The 18290-nt window shown below is 60.6% G+C and overlaps 11 protein-coding genes across 11 annotated transcripts; 7 read left to right on the top strand and 4 right to left on the bottom strand.

Moving 5' to 3' along the window:
* Positions 1–4: 4 nt before the first annotated feature.
* On the top strand, positions 5–2827 carry OT_ostta03g05770 (unnamed product; the record flags this gene model as incomplete). The annotated part of the gene is made up of 1 exon (XM_003078438.2): positions 5–2827. One exon carries the CDS (start codon positions 5–7, stop codon positions 2825–2827), a length of 2823 nt encoding a protein of 940 aa, XP_003078486.2.
* Positions 2828–2964: 137 nt separating this feature from the next.
* On the bottom strand, positions 2965–3979 carry OT_ostta03g05760 (Ribosomal protein S13; the record flags this gene model as incomplete). The annotated part of the gene is made up of 3 exons (XM_022984939.1): positions 2965–3363; positions 3523–3573; positions 3935–3979. 3 exons carry the CDS (start codon positions 3977–3979, stop codon positions 2965–2967), a joined length of 495 nt encoding a protein of 164 aa, XP_022838655.1.
* Positions 3980–4303: 324 nt separating this feature from the next.
* OT_ostta03g05750 (Peptide deformylase) lies at positions 4304–5094 on the top strand (the record flags this gene model as incomplete). The annotated part of the gene is made up of 2 exons (XM_022984938.1): positions 4304–4669; positions 4879–5094. 2 exons carry the CDS (start codon positions 4304–4306, stop codon positions 5092–5094), a joined length of 582 nt encoding a protein of 193 aa, XP_022838654.1.
* Positions 5095–5289: 195 nt separating this feature from the next.
* On the top strand, positions 5290–6669 carry OT_ostta03g05740 (Ribosomal protein S23/S29, mitochondrial; the record flags this gene model as incomplete). Its single annotated transcript, XM_003078434.2, has 1 exon — positions 5290–6669. One exon carries the CDS (start codon positions 5290–5292, stop codon positions 6667–6669), a length of 1380 nt encoding a protein of 459 aa, XP_003078482.2.
* A 392-nt stretch (positions 6670–7061) lies between these two features.
* OT_ostta03g05730 (Amino acid transporter, transmembrane) lies at positions 7062–8618 on the top strand (the record flags this gene model as incomplete). Its single annotated transcript, XM_003078432.1, has 1 exon — positions 7062–8618. The coding sequence occupies one exon, from the start codon at positions 7062–7064 to the stop codon at positions 8616–8618; it is 1557 nt and encodes a 518-aa protein (XP_003078480.1).
* Positions 8619–8666: 48 nt separating this feature from the next.
* On the bottom strand, positions 8667–10295 carry OT_ostta03g05720 (Regulator of chromosome condensation, RCC1; the record flags this gene model as incomplete). Its single annotated transcript, XM_022984937.1, has 1 exon — positions 8667–10295. The coding sequence occupies one exon, from the start codon at positions 10293–10295 to the stop codon at positions 8667–8669; it is 1629 nt and encodes a 542-aa protein (XP_022838653.1).
* A 71-nt stretch (positions 10296–10366) lies between these two features.
* On the top strand, positions 10367–10969 carry OT_ostta03g05715 (Erv1/Alr; the record flags this gene model as incomplete). The annotated part of the gene is made up of 2 exons (XM_022984936.1): positions 10367–10543; positions 10679–10969. 2 exons carry the CDS (start codon positions 10367–10369, stop codon positions 10967–10969), a joined length of 468 nt encoding a protein of 155 aa, XP_022838652.1.
* Positions 10970–11044: 75 nt separating this feature from the next.
* OT_ostta03g05710 (Quinonprotein alcohol dehydrogenase-like superfamily) lies at positions 11045–14527 on the top strand (the record flags this gene model as incomplete). Its single annotated transcript, XM_022984935.1, has 1 exon — positions 11045–14527. One exon carries the CDS (start codon positions 11045–11047, stop codon positions 14525–14527), a length of 3483 nt encoding a protein of 1160 aa, XP_022838651.1.
* An 88-nt stretch (positions 14528–14615) lies between these two features.
* Positions 14616–15953, top strand: OT_ostta03g05700 (Bud-site selection protein, BUD22; the record flags this gene model as incomplete). The annotated part of the gene is made up of 1 exon (XM_003078428.1): positions 14616–15953. One exon carries the CDS (start codon positions 14616–14618, stop codon positions 15951–15953), a length of 1338 nt encoding a protein of 445 aa, XP_003078476.1.
* Positions 15954–16017: 64 nt separating this feature from the next.
* On the bottom strand, positions 16018–17082 carry OT_ostta03g05690 (Beta-1,4-galactosyltransferase; the record flags this gene model as incomplete). Its single annotated transcript, XM_003078427.1, has 1 exon — positions 16018–17082. One exon carries the CDS (start codon positions 17080–17082, stop codon positions 16018–16020), a length of 1065 nt encoding a protein of 354 aa, XP_003078475.1.
* Positions 17083–17162: 80 nt separating this feature from the next.
* Positions 17163–18290, bottom strand: OT_ostta03g05680 (DnaJ domain; the record flags this gene model as incomplete). The annotated part of the gene is made up of 1 exon (XM_003078426.2): positions 17163–18290. A coding segment is annotated over one exon (1128 nt), but the record flags the coding sequence as incomplete, so codon positions are not given.

The raw sequence follows: 18290 nt of genomic DNA, 5'->3' as shown, positions 1-18290 counted from the left end.
CGCGATGACGAGAGATGACGGCGGCATCGTCGATGGACGCGAGAGCGAGAAGATTGCGCGATTGACTCGAGTGGTGTGCCGATTGCACGCCGCGTGCGAGGATCACGAGCGAGATAAGTCGCGCGCGATCGCGGCGTTCGCGCGAGACCACGCGTTGTTCCGACACGAGGCGTCCAACGCGATATATCGCGAGCTGGCGAATCGTGAGCTCGCCGAGGACGAGACGCGCGCCGGTTTGGCGCGCGCGGCGATGGCGGACGCCAAGGCGCGGTGCGTGAGCGAGGTCTCGCGCGAGGCCGTGGGCGAGGCGCGAGAGAAGACTTCAGCGACGCAAAGAGAATTTGAGGCGCGGGAAATGAGTCGTGAGACGGCGGTCCGGGAGAAATTGGCGAACATGAAGGCGGCGTGCGAGCGCGAGCGCGAGGCGACGGAGCGGGCGAGGGAAGAAGCGCTGCGCGCGGAGACGGAGGCACGGAGACGCATCGTCGCCGATGCGCGCGCCACGGAGGAGAGCTTGAAGGATGAATTGAGGTTTGAAAGAGCGGAACGCGCGCGCTTGAAAGACGAATTCGCCCGAGAGTTGGAGGGCGCGCGCAAGGAAAGTGAGACGGCAATCGCGAAAGTCAACGACGACGCTCGAGCGATCGTAGAGCGCGCCGAGGAGCGGGCGTTAGCGAAGGAAGAGGAGCTTGAACGATTCAAAGCACAGTGTAAAGATGACATCGCTCGAGAGCGTGCGGTCGCTCGAGAGAAGTCCGAGCGTGAGAGGTGCTCTTACATGTTCATAGAAAAATCTCTCGCCGAGACGGAATCGGAACTGGAATGCGTTCGAAGGGCACACGAAGCATGTCGTCGATCGCTCGACGAAGCATTCGAGGGCGCCAGTGCTCGAGAAAAAGTCATCCTGGAGTTACAGGCGACTCTCAGCGAGAAAGAAGCTCTCGTGTTGAGTACGTCGGTGGAAATAAATAGACTTGTGGACGTCGAGGCGGAGCTTTCGCAGAAATTGAGCGAAGCGCAACACGCGTACGCTTCAAGCATGGAGGAGCGCGTGCGCTTACAGGAAACCATCGACACCGAGAAGGTTACAAAATGTATGATGGAGGACCAACACGCCGCTAACGTACGGAAACTGGACCAGACGATTCAAAACATTCGAGACGAAGCTATCCGGTGTCAATCTGAAGCCGAATGCGCTGCAAGGGACGGAGAGGAAAAGTTTGAGCGCCTCTTGAGCGAATTCGAGGAGAGGAATCGAAAGGCGGAAATCGAGGCACAAGAGTTGATCGCGTCGTATGAGTCACGGATAAAGGCTACGGAGGTCGAGCATTCAGCCGTACTCACGCACGCAAAGTCGGAATTCAATGAGCGCGTGAAAGCGGCCGAGGACGATCAAGCGCATGCGCTCGAGTCGGTAGAATATGGGTGGCTTCAGGAGAAACAGCGCTGGGAGGACGATAAACGTCGCTTGGAAAGCGAGCTTGAGTGCTCACATTTACGCTCAAAGGAAGTGACGAGTACTCTTGAGGCGTACGCTGCCCGTGAGCGAAAGCTCGTCGCAGACATCGAGCGTGCAAAGTCTGATTTCGAGGCGAAGGAAGCGGCCCTCGTCAACGATCTCCGTGAATCCAAACTCGCGCTTCATGCGGTGGAGGGAATGGCTCACCGATTAGAGCAACAGTTGAGTGATCAGGAGATTTCACATGAATCCGAACGTCTTGGTGCGGAGAAGAGGTCGAGAGCGGATTTTCAGCGCCTCGGTGCTCTTTGGGAGCAAAAGACGAGGGAGAACGTCGCTGTTGCGCTGGAAGAGTCACAGCGCGCGCACGAGAGCGCAATGGATCGCTTAGCAAAGGAGATGGACTCGAAATCAAAAGGAGAAATCGCCAGAGCGGTTGCGAACGTTTCCGAGGCCTATCACGCCAACGAAAGAGAGTTACGCGAAGAGATTGAAGCGCTCAATCGCGAGCACGCCGAGGGCGCTAAGACTGTATCCATGAAATACGAGAGCGAACTTGGTGATGTTCGCGCTGAATGCAATGAACGTTTGCAAGTGATGAGTGCGGCACATGTGAGCGAAATCGAACGCCTTTCGAGCTCGCACGCCGAGCGTATTGCGCTCATGCAGAGCGAGCATGAAATTCACTTGAAGCAATCCATGTCGGAGGCGGTGCGACTCGCGACTGAAGAGATCAAGACACATTACGAAGCGCGCGAGGGCGATGCTGCGGTGAAATCGGAGAACATACGTGTGCGAGAACTTAAACGGGTGAGCGAGCAGTACTCGAAGGAGTTAGAGCAACTAGAGCGCGAGTACGCGGCAAAACTGGAATCGTGCATCGCAGTGAGCGCCACTCTCGAACTTGAGCGTGAGAGCCTGAGAAGTCAGCTGCATCGCGCCCGACAAGAGCTTGGAGTTTCCGAAGCCGAACGAGTAGCTGAGAATGAGCGTTTCAGAGACGCCGCCACGGCCTCCGTGTATGCCCACGAGAGCGACATTGAGACTCTCCGAAAAGAGCACAAGGATGTCATCGCTCGCATGCAAGATGTGAACGAGACGGCTTCTCGTGTCGCGAACGAAGCGCTCTCCGCGGCGAACGCCGAGATATCAAAATGGCGAGCGATGTATGAAACCAGAGAGTCGCGGCCAGAAGACGTGCAGCGAATCAAACAACTGGAAATTGATCTGAGCGACGCAGGAGAGCGCCTCGAGCGCTCGTCGGCGCATCGGCGGAAGCTGCAAACCGAGCTTCTTGGTCGTGCCAACGATGTCGATTGGACGCCCAAGGCGGGTGTTCGCAGAAGTAGACGGGGACTAGTCACGTGAAGATAAAAAGAATGCCGTCGGTTTCGTTTAAAATGTTAAACTACTGTCCACGCGCAACTAAAACGCTCCCGTTATACAGGTTGTTGTCTCTATTTAATACGTCTCCCCTCACACACATGCTGCCGTTGAAGATTCATTTACTTCTTCTTACCCGCCACCGTCTTTACCTTACCCTTGCGCGTGCGGGCGTTGGTCTTCGTACGCTGACCGCGGACCGGCAAGTTGCGAATGTGCAACTTGCCCCGGTGGCACTGAATCTCCTTCAATCGCTTGATGTTCATCGTGATGAAGCGTCTGAGTTCACCCTCAATCTGGTACTTCTCCACCTCCTCACGCAAGACGGTGAGTTCCTCCTCGGAAAGTTCGCGCACGCGCTTGTTCTCCAACTTAGTGGCCGTCATGATTGCCTTGGCGGACGTCGGACCGATGCCGTACACGTACGTGAGCGCGGTTTCGGTGCGCTTGTTGTTCGGGATCTCGACCCCGGCGACACGGGCGGCGCGAACGCACAAATCACCACGGCGTTGCGCGACCGGCTGTTCGTAAAATAAAACGCGCGTTCACAGTCAGTACTTTCGTTCTCTCGTCATCGACGTACGTCGGCGCGAGGCCTCGCGTTCGCGTCTTCTAAAACCCTATTCTAAACCCACACCCCACGCGAAGCGTCGCTCGGAAGGTCGTGCGCGTCGACGTACCATGGCCGCCGGGCGCTGCGTCTTCACGGACGCGCCGGAAAATTGCGTGCGCTATCGTGTCGTAAAATCGAGCGCGTTCACGTCAGTCCACGTTCGGTTTGCGCCGTTCACGACTCCTCTATCCCTATGACGTAGGGCGACTTCTCGATGGGGCATCGACGACGTTCGTGCACCCCGCGACGACGCGATCGCGTCCGGTGACTCGAACGCGACGCGATCCGCATATTTACACCCCATCGCGTCCTCGCGCCGCGTCGCGTCGAACGCCCGACGCGTCGCGCGCGACGCCGCGCGAGGTCGTCCGCGTCGTCCGAAACCCCATCGCGGATGCGCCACCCCGTCTCGTCGCCCTCGACGATCGACGCGCGTCTCGCGGGCGACGACGCGTCATCGCGCGCGGTATAAATCGTACCTTGGCGTGCACCGCCGCGGAGGCGTTGGCGACGAGCGAGAACATCGTGACGTCGTCGAGCGTGACACTGACGCGAGGGCCATCGCGCGGCGGTCTCGGTCGGTGCTCGATGTTTCGGGTGTTTTGGACACCGTGTGTGGACGTTGGCGAGTCACGACCGGTGAAAGACCCCCCCTCTGGACGCGTCCGCGCGCGCGACGCGCCCCACAGCGCGCGACGCGGATGATGCGCGCGCTTCGATGCGTCTGCGCGCGAGGGGCGCCGCGGGTCCATCGAGCGCGATCGTTCGGCGCGCACGGGCGACGCGCGAGCGCGCGAGCGACGCGAACGGAGGCGAAGAAGGGATTTCTTTTCGGTGAGCTCGAGGACATGAAGCGCGGTGAGAGCGGTGGGGCGTCGTCGAGCGAGAGCGTGGCGTGGAGCGAACCGCTCGCCATCGCGAAGTACCCGGCGCCGTGTTTGCGAGCGAAGAACGCGCCGATCGAGACTTTCGACGCGAACCTCGAGCAATTGAGCAAGGCGATGTTCAAGATTATGTACGAGACGGTGGGGTGCGGCTTAGCGGCGCCGCAGGTCGGTGTGAACTATCGAATGATGGTGTACAATGAGGCGGGAGAGCCGGGAAAGGGAAGAGAGGTGGTGCTGTGCAATCCGAAGATTGTGAAGTACTCCAAGGAGAAGGATTTCTTTGAGGAAGGATGCCTGAGCTTTCCAAAGATGTACGCCGATGTTGAGGTACGCGTTTCCGCGTGAGCGAATCAAACGACGCGACGTGCCGATGAGCGACTAAAACATAAATATACGCTAATCCGATACCCCTCGGGGTCGTGCGGAGAAACGTGAGCAACTTACGCGAGGCATGCATGATATTTTTCAGACTTTTAGTCCAGGGGACGATCGAATCCGTCGACTGACTTCTCCGCGTTTTTCTCGCGATCGCACAGCGTCCGTTGGGGGTACAGATCGAGGCGCAGAATCTCAAGGGTAAAAAATTCAAGATGACCCTCGAGGGGTTCGAAGCACGCGTCTTCCAGCACGAGTACGACCATCTCGACGGAGTCCTCTACCACGACCGCATGTCGCCCGAGGTGCGTGCTACGATTCAGGGCACGCTCGACGGCTTCGTCGAGGCGTACCCGGGCGAAGAGAAAGCTTTGTAATACCAACACACCCGATTCAATCCAACGGTGCCGTCGATCCTTCAACAAACGCCGTAGCCCCACATCTCTGGCCCGCCCGCCAAAGGGACTTACATTTTTCAGGGTTGTTCCCAGAGCGCACATCCGCCACAGCGTCGCGCTCGTCTCGCGCTCGTTCACTCGTCGAGCGAGCTTTTGAGACGCCTCAGGTGGACGATGTCCGCCCTATTCCGCGCCTCGAGGGATCGATGCCGCCGCCTCGTCGTCGACGCGGTCGAAACGAGCGTGACTTCCGTTCGAGGATTCTCTCGCGTCACCTCTTCGATCGTCCATCGTTCTTCGCTCTCGGATGAACAGCGACGTCGCGTCGATCGATCGGAGACGCTCGAGAGCGCTTTTATGAGGAGCGACGCGCGCCCGAGCGATGGGCGCGTCTCCGGGAGAGGACGCGCGCACGGTCGTTCGTTCTCGACGTCGACGAGCGAGACCTCCGACGACCAGACGAGCGGACGCGTCGTGGACCTCGCGGACGACGCTTTGTCATCAACGCTCCCGGAATCGGCGTCGGTGAAGGCACTTGTGACGGCTTTTGATTTCGTGAGCGCGAGCGGTGAGGGCGGAGACGGGAAGAAACGAAGCGCGAGCGCGGCGGCGGCGACGACTCGGCGTCTGTTGTCGCGCGCAAGTGACGAGACTCTACGAGCGGCGATCGATTCGCATCGACGCGTCGATGTTCGAGGATCAAGAGGTTCCGGTAAGAGCGTCGCATTGGCGCGCTTAGTCATGCGCGCGCGCGCCGATGGATGGATTGTCGCGTACGTGCCGGACGGTTTGGAGCTTACGAGGTTTAGCTACTTTAGCAAGAGCGCGAAGGAAGGATGCGAGGGTTTGTGGGAGACGCCGGATTGTGCGATGCGAGTGCTGAAGCACATTGCGAACGTAGCGAACGAAGAGGCGCTCAAGTCGATCACCGTGCAAGGGGTCATCGTGAAGGACAACTCGGTGCAGAAGAAGGGCAAAGGACAAAGTGCGCCGGCGGACGAGGTGAAAGCAAAGGACATGAATTTGTTCGACTACGCCATAGCGGGCTCGAACGATCCGGAGATCGCTGTGGACTGTGCGATAACGGTTTTGGACGAATTGCGAACTCTCGCCAAGCGCGGTGATCACAAAGTTATGTTCGTCGTCGATCAGTACAATGCGTTGTTCGGCCCGTCGGACATGCACGAGGTCACCGGTCCGAGATCGCGAAAGAATATTCCCGCGAAGAGTCTACGCATGGCGCGAGCGGTGATTGACGTCGTTGACTCGGCCTTGGGAGATGATGCCAAGCACGTGGCCGTCACCGCGGCGTGCGAATCCGTTGGCGTGTCCAAGGCGAACACCGCGGCGTCTCGTCCGCATGAATCCAACGTGACCATTGCGGTGGACACGCCCAGGTTTTCCACGGAAGAAATTACCGATCTTCTTCGTGAGTTCAAGCGCGTTGGTATCGTGAGCGCCGTTATCGACGAAAGAACCGTGCAGGCGATGAAGGCGTTGACTGGCGGCAACCCGGTTGAGATTCGGAACCTCGCGTCGACGCTCTTGCGATGAGAACCATCAGTAGCCATTTTGCAGTGATTAGAGAGAGCGAATATTTTTCTCGAATTCGATCCATATTCCCGTTCGTCGCATCGCGCGTTCGTCGATGTCCTTCCAGACGTCATCAACCCGTCCCGTCGTCGTACGCTCGTTTGAACGCCCGCGCGCGGCCTCAGTCCCAGCCTGGGCACTCTATGCGCCCGCTGAGCGATCGTACGACGCTTTGGATCTTAGGTTTCTGCGCCTCCGGTACGCTCGTTGCCTTGACACTGGCACAGAGCGTCAGAGGCGAGCGTTTACGACGAGAGAACGGACGCGAGCGCGTCCTCGGCGGTGGAAAAGCGTGAGACGAGCACTCGGCTCGATTGGAAAGATCTCTAAAGGCTCGGACTTGTGCGACGACGATGACGCTCGAGACGCTCGAGGACGACGAACACGCACATCATGGCACCCATGACGTCTTACACGAGGTGATGGACATGACGTCGAGCGCGATGGAGGCTTTAAGTCGCAGCGCGCTCGTCGGCGACGCGGACGGAACCGTCAAGAGGCACGGGACGGTGGTCGGATCGACGGCGACGCTGGCGAACTGCGCGATCGGTGCGGGTGTGCTGGCGATTCCATTTGCGATTCGAGAACTCGGGTACGCGCTGGGTGGGATCGTCGTCCTCGTCGCCGCGATGCTGGTGGCGTACACGCTCTTGGTGCTCGTGCGCGCCGGATCGGCGTTTGGGTCGACGTCGTACCAAGGTTTGGTAAAAGACGCGTTCGGACTCAACGTCTCGAGAGCGGTGAGCGTGGTGTTGATAGTGTACCTCTTCGGTTCGTGCGTGGCGTACCTGATCATCATCGGCGATTCGTACACGAAGGTCGTGAGCGCCTTCGCGGGAGACGCCGCCTCCGCGTGGTGGGCGAATAGACGCTTCGCCATAGCCATAATTGGCGCCTTCGTGGTGACACCGCTGAGCTTGCTGCGCGAAATGAGTCGCTTGGCACTGGCGAGTGCGATGGCGGTCATGGCGCTCGGGTACACCGCGACGGTGATCATGTGCAAGGGCTTGACGCCGGCGGCGGACTCCACGGCGCTCGCGACGGCATTCAAACTCGACATCGGATCAATCTCGGCCGTGCCCATCGTCGTTTTCGCGTTCCAGTGTCACATTCAAGTTCTGGCAATTTTCTCGGAACTTGGCTCGAGCGAGACTGCGCAATCGGGAGAAATTATCGAACTGCATGATTCGAGCGCGTCGGAGAGACGACGAATGAAGCGAATGCGGGTCGTCATCGCGCTCGCAGTTGGCGTGTGTTTCGTCGGATACATCTCGGTTGGCGAGTTCGCGTATATCTCACACCCCGACGTGACGTCTAACGTACTCGATAGCTACGATAAGAACGACAAAGCCATGCTGCTTGCGACGATTTTGATGGGTTGCAGCGCCGTATCGTCTTTCCCGGTGAATCATCACGCTGCGCGTGCGGCGTTGGACGACTTGCTCGCCTCAGCCTTTGGCTGGGAAGAGTGCGCGCCTGGCCAATCTCCGGCCACGCGACATGTGTCGCAAACCCTTGGGTTCGTGCTCATCGCCGCCGTCGTGTCGTTCGCGGTGACAGATCTGGGCAAGGTTTTTGAGCTCGTCGGCGCCACGTGCGGTTCGCTCGTCATGTTCGTCATCCCAGCCTTGTTGCTGGTTCATCCCGAGATGCGAGCGGAGAATCGTGATACGTTGGATCCGCTGGAAGATTTGGCGGGCTTGGATGACGTCACGCGCGAGCTCTTGAGCTCCGCGCGGGACTTATTGGAGCGTGACTTTGGCGAAGATGCGGGCGACATCGAAGAGGACGTCGTCGGCATCTCCCGTTTGAACTCGCCCGGGGTGGGAGCGATCGTCACCGCGACGACTCTTTGCCTGATCGCGCTCTTCGTGGCGACTAGCAATGTGTACGTGATCTTCTTTAGATAGATGATGGGGCGCTTGTACGGTATCAATAGTATTTTTAGATGACAAATCCTAAGCGCGAGCGCGCTTGCTCCCGCGGCCCGCCTCCGTCTCGTCGACCAAAACAGCCGCCGCGTGCTGGCCGCCGAAACCGATCTCTGAGAACACCTTGCCAGCCATGGGTTTGGTGTACTGCAACTTTTCTGGCAAGTGCGCGTCTTCTTCGCGAGGGCCGAGACCGAGTTGTCCCATGTACTGCGAACCCCATACGTACGCGTGGCCGTCTTCGAGGATGGCCCCGCCGTTGGTACCTCCGCACGTGATCTTCACCACCCTACCGGGCAGGTCCTCGATCTCCCTGGGCTCATCTAATTGACCGTCGACGGCAGCATTGGCGACTCGCACGCCGCATCGGCCGTCCGTCCAGCGACCGACGGAGATGACCTTGCCGTCGCCCGTTAAGAATATAGAGTGATGCGTCCCGGCGTCGCCGGAGACGATGCGCCTTCCACTCAGGCAGTCGACGCGTTTCGGGAAATACGTCACTTGCTGATCACCGCGCAGATCGGGGTTGGTGTCGAAAATTCCGAGCTGGTTGCAGTTGGACAGACCCCATCCGTAGACGGTGCTCTTCGAGCCGTCTTCGTTTGCGGAAATCGCGAAGGAGTGGAAATCGCCGGCGACGATGGCCGTCATCACCGGTTCGCCCCCGAACGCGGACCCGATGGCGGCGCCGCCGCTCGTCGGAAATGACACTCGCCCTGGGGTGAGGAGTCGACGTTTGAGCTCGTCGCCCGCCTCTTCATTGTTCTCGGCTTCGCTCTCTGCGAATCGTCCCAATCGACCCTTCTCTGAGCTACCCCAGGAGTACACTCCACCCTCTTGCGTGAGAGCGAGCGCGTGATCGACGCCGCTCGCGATGGCCTTCACGCGCTCCTTTTGCGTCTTGGGCGTGTAAATCTGGAACGGAAACATCGTCTTCTTCGCGTCGAGCGTCTTCGGATTGAAGGCCCACTCGCCGTTCGCCGTGCGAAACGCCCCCCAGGCGTACACGCTCCCGTTCTCCGCGAGCGCGAGCCCGTGGGAGTCCCCGGTGGAGATGGCGAGCACTTTCACGTCCAGCGGAAGTTCCACCTTACCCGGTTCGTATTCCGCCTCGGGATTCTTATCCTTGTCCACTCTCCGTCCCAGCGCTCCGCCGTCGTTGTTACCCCAGCTAAAGCACGTCCCACCGCTCGTCAGCGCGATCGTGTGCGTCCCTCCGCACGCGACCGAGAGCACTTTCACGTTTTCCATCACACCGTACTCCACGCTCGCCGGTCGTCGCTTCTCGTCCACGTCTCCGCCCATTCCCAGCTGTCCGCTATCGCCGTTCCCCCACGCGAAAACCGTCCCGCTCGCGCGTTCTCTCACCGTCTCCGCCCTCGCCTCCATCGCTCCCTCGCGCGCGAGCACGTCCTGAAACTCATCTCGTATCTCTCGCGCGTACCTCGCGTAATCACGCACGGCGCTGAGCAACAACGCCGTCGGTTCCTGCGCGATCTTTCGTTCGACGTGTTTCAAGAATTGCACATTCAACGCCCGCGCGTGTTCCGCGTACGCGTTCACCCGCCCCTCGATCGACGTCCCGCGCCCACGGCCGACGTACCCGACGTCCACGACGTCCGAGTCCGAATCATCGTCTCTCGCGCGCTTGGACATCGCGCGCGGCGTCGTCTGCGGGTTTCATTCGCCCCCGAAGAAGAAGATTCCGTCTTCTCGCGACGCGCGCGATGCCGGACCCCGCGGACGCCGCGTGCGATGACCCCGCGTGCGGGCGCCGCGGGGAGATGTTCGCGTCGATGCGACGCGCGCTCGGCGCGGCGCACACGGCGTCGTGTCCACCGGACGTGGATGAATTAGGACGGGCGACGTGGACGCTCGTGCACGCCGTCGCGGCGCGGTATCCGGTGCGCGGCGATCATGGGCGCGGACGTCGATGCGACCGTCGTCGACGGGCGCGCTCGGACGCTCGGACGCGGGCGCGGGCGAGACGCGAATGGCGAATGAATGGATGGACTGACGACGGCTCGACGGCGACGCAGGACGCGCCGACGGCGACGCAAAAGATCCAGGCGCGACGATTCTTCGATGCGCTGGGAGATTTGTATCCGTGCGAGCGGTGTCGGGTCGATTTTCGCGCGGATATCGACGCGCACCCGCCCGCGCTCGCGTCTCGCGCGGCGCTCTCGCGGTGGGCGTGCGAGCGACACAACGAGGTGAATCGAAAGTTAGGAAAGCCCGAGATGTCGTGCGCGCTGAAAGATCTGGACGAGCGATGGCGAAAAGCGACGACGCACGCGCGCGCGTGCGCGTTCGACGCGCCGAGGGATTGATGTGTGTACCGTAGTAGTAGAGTTTGTAGAAGCGCGGCGATTCGGCGCCGGGACGCGCGCGACCCGCACTTCGCGATGCTCCGCTCGATCGCTCGATCGACCCGGGAACGCGCGCGTGGGAGTAGTCATACCGATGACTACGCGCGCGTGGACCTGGACGCGTGCGCGGGAAAACGTGTAAGAGACGCGTCGCGCGCGCGCGGGCAATCACCGCGCGCCGACGACGAAGACGGGTCGACGAACGATGCGAGCGCTCTCGTGGACGCGCGCGCGCGCGCGCGAACGTCGATTCGAGCGACCTCGCACTTCGGACGAGATCCCTCGACGTCGACGGTGTCGTACGACGCCGGACAAAGATTATTGACGTGCGGGACGCGAGGCGGCGTGAAAACATTCGGCGGCGACGGATTCGAGGCGACGTGCGCGACGACGAGCGGACGATCGATGGGGGAGTGCGTGCGGGCGTCGTACGTGCAAGGGGCGACGCGGTTTTATCGATGCGGCGACGATGGATCGATGACGGTGTGGGACGCGCGAGAGGCGAGAGAGCTGGCGAGCGGGACGCTTCGCTCGAGCGACGGCGTCGCGCCGAGCTGCGCGAGCGAGGCGATTCGAGGAACGAACTTTTACTTGACGGGTATGGGCGACGGCTCGATGCTCGTGCACGCCGTGGGGGTGGACGGGAGCGGGCGTACGACGGTGGCGCAGAGGCGCGGGTACAAAGTGAGCGCTTCGAGCGCTCGCGGGATTGACGCAGACGACTCCGCGAGCGCTCCGGTCGTTGCGGTGAGAATGCGACCGGGGAGGGATGAGTGCGCGCGGGTTTTGATCGCATGGAGCGACCGTTCGATGGCGTTGTGGCACCTGCACGAGAAGAGGTCGACCGCGAGGACCGCCGCGGCGGATGACTCGGACGATTCCGCGCTGACGTGCGCCGAATGGCTTGATGAAAATTTCATCATCACGGGACACTCCGACGGTGTCGTGCGCGTTTGGCGAATCCGATCGGATGAAATCGTGGTGATGCAGCGCATTCGTCCTCACTCCACGGTCGATGCGGCGTACAAGGGCGCTTTGATGCCAATCAGAGCTTTGAGGACGTTTGTCGGCGACGAAGACGATGTAAATCGCGACGTGGGAACCTGGGTTTTGTGCGTCGGCGGTGAAGGCGAAGCCTGCCCTGACCCTGTGATTTGTCTCAGAGCGACGCGTGCTGGGGGTGATTTCAGGATCGAAAACGTCGGAGCGGTCGCTTTGCCGTGGTTTGGTCCTGTCTTGGACGCGGCGCCGATACCTTTTCGTGGCGTCATTGAATCCGTGTGTGTCTTGAGCGAAGGTTCGCAACTGCACGTTCACGACGTCCGGTACGGTGTCGCCAACGGTGACCTCGCCCGCCCGCGCGAAGTAAATGTTTGCAGACCAACGTTGTCGACGGCGTGCGGGCCAGCCGTGTGCGTTGCCGCGAGAGACATCGAGCAGGCGTTCATGGCGAACGCGTTGAGAGGCGGGTTGCTCGTGGAGAATAATGACATCGACGCGTCGTACGGATGGACGGGGTCTAAGTGGCCGATCAACGGTGGTCAAAACGGCGACGTCGCGAACGCACCTAGAGGTCGAATCGTCGTCGGCGCGTACGGACGGGACGGTTCGGGCGTTTGCGTGTACCTCGATCGGGGCGGGCGTCTCGTCTCTGGCGGACGCATTTCGATCAGCGACGATCCTGCGAGTCGGTTGTATCTCGACGCTGGCGGCGCGCTGCTCGTGATTGGCCGTAAAAGTGGTTCTGTCGAGATCTATGCTCTTCGTCAGTTCCCCTCGAGCGATAATGATGCGCGCGTGAGAGAGCGAACGTACGTGAGAGATTTGGGCAGGAGCGAAATGGAGAGTGAAGCAGACGAGCGCGAGTTTCTCGCGGAGAGCGCTCGAGACTTTGCGGATATAGATTCAACTGCCGCGTGCGTAACATCTGTATACACGCTCATCGGTGTGTACAAATCGCCGACGCACGCGGGTAAGTCTATATCGTGCGTTCGGACGAACGCCTCGGCGACGCTCCTGGCGATCGGCGACTCGGCTGGCGGCGTCTCTTTGCTTAACATCCAGCGAGGATCAGTGGTCTGGACGGAGCCCAGCGTCGAAGAAGACGCACGCGCTGCTCCGACCGTGGTTGTAGACTTCGACTTCGGGCTCCCTCTCCCGGATGTTCCCGAGGAGAACGTTTTGGTCGTCCTCGACGCGGCTTCGAGTGTTCGCTTTCACGCCCTCTCGAATGGATCGCGAATCGGGAAAACGATGCATCCGAAGAATCCATCCGAGGCGCTCGCAATTTCATTGCTTCAGATTGATGGCACTCCGTCCGATGTCGTTCCACCCGGTGCCGTTCGACCGGGAGCAAAGACTTGGTTCGCTCCACCGCGAAACTTTACGTACTCCTTCCTTGCCGCTGAATTTTCAGTGGACGACGACGACGAGGATATTGTTCCTTCGACGGACGAAGAAGCCGACGGCGCTCAACCGATCGTGACACCAAGTATGACGATGATCGTCGTGACCGTCGCGAAAGACGCGATGCGAGCGTACCACGCGGTAGGATGCTCTCGCGGCGAGAGAAGCGCTCTGCGCAAAGTTCGCCTCGATGAAGAGCCACTCAACGGCGCGTTCGTCGTGCGCGATGACGACGATCAAGACGAATTCGCGCACGCTTTCGGGCACGGACGCACAAAGTGCCCGTTTGTAGTCGCGCTGACGACGACGGGTCGCATCCTGGCGTTTAATCTACCGTCGCTACGACTCCAGGAGAGTGCGTTTGGTCCGTCGTCGCTCGTCTCAAATGCCTCGGCGTTCGGTGGTTCGCGAGGTGGTTCGATGGTCATCGTGGGTGACGACGGTTTGTCCCTGACGCGATTCGAAACATTCTCAGGACCGTTTCCGGCTCACGACACCATGATCGACATCGACGTCGAACGAGCCGCCGAAGCTGCACGCGCCGCGCGCCGCGCCATGGAAGAGAACGATCCCGAGCTCGCCGTTGGCACATCGCCCAAGCGTGACGCCTTGCCCGTGACGCCTACTCAGAAGAGTAAAACACTCACTATGAGCGAGGCACTTCGTCAGCGCGCGAAGAAAGCGATGGAAAAGTTCGAACAGTTTACAACGTCACCGCTCGTCGAGCGTCCGACGCCGCGAGAGACTGTGCATACGACGACAGATCTCGCGTTGCTCTTCGCCGAGACGCGCATCGAGGAGCCCTCCACGTCGGTTCCAGCGAGCGCATCGGGTAAAAGGGACGTCGCCGAACGGAAAGCACGCGACGAGCTTTTCTCCACGAGCGTCACGCCCACGCGCGCGACGAGCGCCGCGGCTATCAGAGAGAAGTACGGCCGAAACACAGCCTCGGCGGCGGCTTCCGCGGCGGCGGACGCGCGAGACGCCGCGGCGGAGCGTGGAGAAAAGCTCGCCTCCATTCAGGACAAATCCGCCGCCCTCGAGGCGGACGCGGCTAATTTTGCCGACCTCGCCCGAGAGATTCGCAAGAGATCCGAGCGTCGTTGGCTCTAGCGTCGAATCCCGTCTGTAACGTGTGAACATGCAACGTACTCGTAGCAGCCGCGCCGCACTCGTCGCCTCGCGTCGAACACGCGTCTCGATGCCCCCGAATTCCTGGCCCAAGTGGGCGCGTAAGCGACACGCCAAGGACTTCACTTCACTCGACGTCATCGAGGACGAGCTGAAGAAGAAGACGCATCACGGGTCGCAACAAATTCGCCGAGCGCTGAAAAAGGCGAAAACCTTTGACGAACAGAAACTTCTTCGACGCGCGAAGAACTCGGACGGGGACGAGGGAAAGACGACGCAACAGATCGAGGCCGTGCGTAAGATGGACATCGACGACCTCTCGAAGCGATGCGCGGAGGCGGTGCGAAGACGAGTTGAACAGACGGTTCGGGAGGCGTTCGCGGACGACGGCTCGGCGAGCGCCGAGGCGAAGACGACGACGGCGACGAAAGCGGTGGATTTGAACCACGCGGTGCGCGCCGATGACGTGTTGAGGAACGTGTGCGACGAAGCGGCGAGCGCGTTGGCGATGAACGACGTGGATGGGGAGAGCGAGGACGTCGCCGCGGCGAGACGGTTGTTGCGAGCGCAGGCGACGAGGACGGAGATCGAGTCACTCAAGGAGCGATTGCTCACCATCGCGGAGAGGATGAACCGTGCGGTGGTCGGGAAGCAAAAGCGAGAGGAGTGGGCCAAGGAAAAAGCTGAACGCGAGGCGAAACGGGCGGTGGAGAAGGCCAAGGCGGAGGAAAAGGCGAAACGCCGCGCCGCGGGAGAGGAGGTGTCGTCGAGCGAAGAGGACGAACCGAACGATTCTAAATCGGATGAGTCCGACGAATCCGACTCCGACTCCGAATCCAACGCCGTGGACGAGGAAGGGTACGTGAGCCTGAGCGAGGAGACCATGGCAGAGCTTCGAGCCGCCAAGGCTGCGGCCAAGGCGTCGAAAAAGTCCAAAAAGAGTAAATCATCCAGAGCGGACGACGACGTGGATAACCTCGATCTTGAGCCGAAAAAGAAAAAGGTGAAGAAACGTATGGGGCAACGAATGCGTCGTCAAATCGCAGAGGCAAAGTTTGGCGCGAACGCTGCGCACTTGATTGCGGAGCGGGAAAAGGCTGAAGCTGAGCGTCGAGCCAAGGAAGAGGAGGAGCGCAACATGCACCCCTCTTGGCAAGCGAAGCGCAAGCAGGCGCCGATTATCATTCCTGGCGCGGGTAAAAAAGTAAAGTTTGATGAAGGCGGCGGCATGAAGAGACCGGCAACGTCTGGAAAACCTCCAGTGAAAAAGCACGCGGTGGCCCCGACTAAAAAGGCGGAGCCCGAGAAGCCGCTCCATCCCTCTTGGCAAGCGAAATTAAAGGCGGACGAGCAAGCGTGGGGCGGTGGCGGCGTGAAGCCCAGCGGTAAGAAAGTTGTTTTCGATTGACGGATTAGCGAAAGGATAGCTAGAAAAGAATTTAGAATACAGAGAGTCTCTCGAACAGGAACAGCTAATCCTCGTCGCCGCACGACGTCGCCGCGAGATGCTTGAACAGCGCGTTTCTGCTTTCAAACTTTGTCGCGCAATCCATGCACGTCAAGCGCTCCTCGAGGTTCGCCTCGTTCGCTTCGATGTTTCGCCGCTCCGCGACCTGGTTTGGCAGTTTCTTTGTGCAGTCGGCGCACGATTTTCCGTGCATCGTCGTTCGCTGTCTCTCACGCATCCACTTGATCCTGCGAAGACTGTTCGACGAGTAATCGCTCTCCGGGAGATCTCTTTCACACGCATGACACACCGCGTATCCCGGTCGCTCGCTCAGCAGCTCTACGTCGATTTCAACGCACGTGAGCGCGGGCGTCGACACCGTCACCTCCTCGCTCACGACCGAGAAGCGAAGCGCGTTCAATCCGTCGTTCCTCCAATTCTTCGCGTCCAGCCGCAGCAATTCGTTCTTCTCTTTCTGTCGTATCCGCGCATTCGATTCGTCTAAGCGCGCGAGCTTGAGTTCAACCGTTTCGACGCCCTGTTCCAAATCGTCGAAAGCCGCGTTCGGCACCCGTTCGACGCGTACGCCCGCCGCGACCGTCCTCGCGAACTGCGCGTGATCCTCTCCACCCCACCCCCAGAACCCGTTCGGGTACCCGTTCGTGGCCACCCAACTCTCGACGTCGTACACGGTGACGCCACCGAAACAGCCGTCCGCGGCGTATCGACATCCGCTCGCCTCCAACACGCGCGTCCCGGGTCTCGCGCTCGGTCTTTCAAAGTACAGCGCCGCCGTCGACGCCCGCGGCGCCATGTCGCAGTCGTGACACACCACGAGCGTTCGCTCGTCGTCGATCTCGCTCGAAAACCGCTCGCGCGCGACGGCGTACGCGATGTTCAACGCCTGGCCTCGGTTGAACTTTCGTCCGTCAAAGGTTTGTTTGGCCACGACGACGAGCGCGGGCGCGCATTCGTCCACGAACGCGACGTCGCGAAAGCGCTGGATGAGATGATCGAGCTGGGAGCGACGAGCGAGGGTGTCGTCCTCGCGAAACGGGACGAGGACGACGAGGGCGAGTCGACGGCGCATCGACGACTGACGTCGGTTACACGCGAAGAGGCTGAGGTAACTTTTTGTGCGACGACGCCTGGCTAAGATTGCTAGGGAACTCACTTGAGCTCTTTCGCCTCGAAATCCTTGTACGCCATCTTCATGATGTCGAACACCTTGTCGGCGATGTAGCGCTGAGACGCGTCGCCGCCGGCTTGCGAAACCTTGTCGGGATGAATGACGACGAGCGCCCTGTGGTAACTCTTCTTCACCCCGATCGGCTGCATCAAAGTCGCCATGTCGGGAGCCTTGTAGCGATGTCCCTCCCACAAGACGTCGCCGAGGTTGGCGAGCATGGTGCGGATGTTGTTCTGGTTTTTCTTTTGCCACGCGTCGATATCCGCTCCGATGAGGTCCTTGAGCATTTGTCTCTCGGATTGTTCTTGTCTCGCCGCGCTCTCTCTCGCGCGCTTCTCCTTGAGCGCTTGCTCTATGCGCTGACGGTTACGCTCGTGACGAGCGGCGCGAAGCGCCGCGCGCTCCGGAGGCTCGTTGGGATCGACGTCCTCGTCTGGTTTGTACTCAAAGCCGCTCGACGCGCTCGTCGGTTGCGACGTCGCGCGCGTGTCCATCGCGCCGAACAAATCATCGACGACACCGTTCACAGGGACCGACGCGCCGCTCGAACCTCCAGCGCTCGGAACGGTGAACATTGCCTCTATGGGGTCGACGCTCGACGTCGCCGCCGGACTCGACGGCGCGCTCGACTTGGCCGCTCCGGCGCTGAAGAAATCGTCCAAATCCTCCACCGAGCTCGCCGTCGAGGACGCGGTGTAGAGTTTCGCCGACAGTTTCGACGTCGACGAGATCTCCTCCGGTCGCGTCGTCGTCGACGGTTTCGGTGGCGGAGTCGTTTCCCGCGCCGCGCGCGCGTTCTCCGGTGGATCCGCGATAGCGGCCGATCTGAAGCGCGCCAACCCCACGGTCGGCTCCACCTCCGCGGACGACGAGAGCACGTCGTCGAAATCATTCATCATCGTCTGACTCGTCGAGCGCGACGTCGACGACGCCAACGACGGCGATCGAAACGTCCCGTCGGCGCGCTCCGGAGACTCCACCCTGGGCGACGACGCGATGGAGACCTCGCCCAAGAGCGCGTCCAAACCATCGATGAGATTATCGTCCGCGTCGTGTCGAATCAACGCCTCCGCCGCCCTCGCGCGCCCGTCCCTCGACGACGACGTCTC

The sequence above is a fragment of the Ostreococcus tauri genome (assembly GCF_000214015.3).
Source record: "Ostreococcus tauri WGS project CAID00000000 data, contig chromosome 03, whole genome shotgun sequence".
Taxonomy (NCBI): domain Eukaryota; kingdom Viridiplantae; phylum Chlorophyta; class Mamiellophyceae; order Mamiellales; family Bathycoccaceae; genus Ostreococcus; species Ostreococcus tauri.
This window is presented reverse-complemented; position numbering and strand designations above follow the sequence as displayed.